The sequence below is a fragment of the Dendroctonus ponderosae genome, unplaced genomic scaffold, assembly GCF_020466585.1.
Source record: "Dendroctonus ponderosae isolate FM_Combo_2020 unplaced genomic scaffold, Dpon_F_20191213v2 Dpon_F_20191213_1, whole genome shotgun sequence".
Taxonomy (NCBI): Eukaryota; Metazoa; Arthropoda; class Insecta; order Coleoptera; family Curculionidae; genus Dendroctonus; species Dendroctonus ponderosae.
In genome coordinates, this window is record NW_026017110.1 from 1538337 (window position 1) to 1540860 (window position 2524).

A 2524-nucleotide genomic window follows, 5' to 3' on the forward strand; every position below is an offset into this window, starting at 1 on the left:
ACTTACCAAGTGAGTGGGTTTTCCGGATGATTTTAAGCGCGAGTGAACCTGCGTTTTGCAGGGCGTTTATGGAAGCGGTTACGGAGCTTTTCTGATCTCGCCTAGTCGCGAATATCATGCCGGAGGCCCGCTCAAGCAGGACTTGCTGATCCACCAGGACTCTTTGATCACCAACTACTTTGTGAGCAGTCATTTTGGCACCTCCGGATTGACGGCCCCATCTGGATGGACTCACATCTATGGACCTTGGCTGCTTTATTTCAACACTGGCACCAACAGCGCCATCCTCAGCGATGTAGCAACTCAAGCAGAGACGGAGAAAGACAGTTGGCCTTACAGTTTTGTGAATGATGACGACTATCCAGTGGACAGGTAGAGAACTTGCTGCTCCAAAAAGCCAGACTTATTTGAATTTTACCGTCTGTCCAGAGGCACAGTTAAAGGAACCATCACTGGCCAGCCCCTGGCTACGATTATGCTGTACGATACGGAAGAAACATCTTACGATGATCAGCAGCTGGGCTACGCATTCACTACGGAGTCGGACTCTAGCGGGTCATACACGCTAAAAAACGTCCGTCCTGGCATCTACAACGTGGTCGCCTATCCAGTGGCTGGACAAGGCAGTGAAAATGAAGCCAAAACGACCGTTACTGTAGCAGCAGGTAAGTCGCTGGTAAACTACCCAAGTGTAGACTTTTTTTCTTTTTCGGTGAGGTTTGGGAAATGCTTTTTTATGCACTCCCAGAGCTGGTGGTCTGTCGGTCTGGGTTGTGTGGGACTCCAGCTAAGCTGTTTACCCACTAAAACCCTTTCCTCACTCATTTCACTCCCTCATTATCCCTGTATATTCAATGAATTCCAGAAGAATCTTGAGGGGAGTTCGCATGATCTGGTCTGGTGGAATTTCATCCCCTCCCAGGAGTCTTCGTCTACCTGTTGCATATGACGTGCAGTGACACGTAACATGCAGAGTAGTTTCGTCCTCTAATTTGCAACCCCTGCAGGTCGGTTGATCGCTAGAGCATATGTTCTAAAAGGTACCGAGATGCTTAGAGTTTTGATTCGATCAGCTTTTGATCCCATGGGTTCGGCTGTCTTCAATTTTCTGAAGATCGCACTGTGTCCGAAAGCCGTCGCTTTCCTGAGGACATCGTCACCCATAGGGTAAGCGCTTCTTAGGGCCTCAGCTTAGTACACCATCTTCGATGAAATTCCCCAAGTTTTTCCAAAAGTGCGTTTGCAGGCCCATAAAGCCCTGATCGCCTTGTTTGTTTTCTGTTCCACATGTTCTTTAAACAACAGCTTCTTACCCAGGGTTACCCCAAGATATTTAACAGTGTCAGACATGTGTATATTGTTCCCCTATATAGACATTTGTCGTAGGGCTCTAAGATCTCTCGTCCTTGTGAAAAACTCGGCATGTTTTGGATCCATTTACATATTATAGGCTCCACTCCACGATTGACTGAAAAGAGGTATTGTCAAAGGCTCCCTCTATGTCCAGAAAAGCCGCCAGAGCAATTTCGTTACGCTCTAATGAGGGTTGTGCCTCTGCACCAACTCGTGGATAGCAGATTAGCAGGATTTTCCCATTTGGTAGGCATATTGGTTGTGATGTAGAGGACTTCTAGTAAAAACCTCTTCCTTGATGTGTCTGTTGATCAGCTTTTGTCCAGTTGTGACAGTTTAACAGCGACCTGCTCGGCCAAAGGAGGTCCTTCATCCGACAGGGTCTTTACAGTTTTACCCAGTCCTCTGATGGTGTCCGCATAAGCTTCAACGGCCGCTTCCAGATTTTCGTGCTTCTTCATGAAGTTCCTGGCGCTGGTCTCATCTTTGCCCCGATCTTCCACCCTCATGCAGAGCTCCTGCTCGCTCATCCAGCTCTCGGCCTCATTGGCATCGAACAGATACTGCTGCGCCCGCTCGTTCCTCAGCAAGTTGGTTCGTCCATTATCGATGGCTTCCTATCTCCTAATTTCATTTTCGCTTAACTGTCGATGCTCTCTGGTGGTGTCAATAACAGATTCGTTCTTTAATGATGCCCCTGCTAAAAGAGTCTCCCAATTCGATGCAGCGTTTATCGACTCTACATCAGGCTGAGCTTCCGCTGGCGCATTTTCTTCGATGGAAATGTTTTCTCCTTTCGGCAATTCTTGGTCGGAAAATTGCTCAACTTCAGTAGCGATTTTTATTAAATTGGCGTCTTCATCTAATGCTGGCAAATCATGTACGGGTTTATCGCTAGTTGGCCCATTGCACTCAGAATCTGATGATTCTTCATTCGAACAAACCACTTTTTCTCAGTCCGGTTCGACAGTTTTCCTTCGAAGCATTATTTCGGGGTTAGTTTTCGCTGATTCAAGCAGATTTTGCGCATTTTTCTGCATAGTTACATACTCATGTTCCACCGGCCTAGTGATGTCTTCGATTTTATCACTCACAGTTTTATCGGCAACCGACAATTCTTCAGTCTTCACAATAGTCGCTTCGTCCGTAATCACCTTGTCTGATGGGAGTT

General features: G+C 46.9%; 1 protein-coding gene across 1 annotated transcript in view; it reads left to right on the forward strand.

Annotated features, from left to right (window-relative positions):
- The window catches only part of LOC109538158 (rhamnogalacturonate lyase), a gene marked incomplete in the record, with an annotated part of 6275 nt that overhangs the window by 1685 nt on the left and 2066 nt on the right, over nt 1-2524 (forward strand). The window contains 2 exon segments of the mRNA XM_048660985.1: nt 62-372; nt 430-665. Coding sequence (XP_048516942.1) covers nt 62-372; nt 430-665 — 547 coding nt within the window.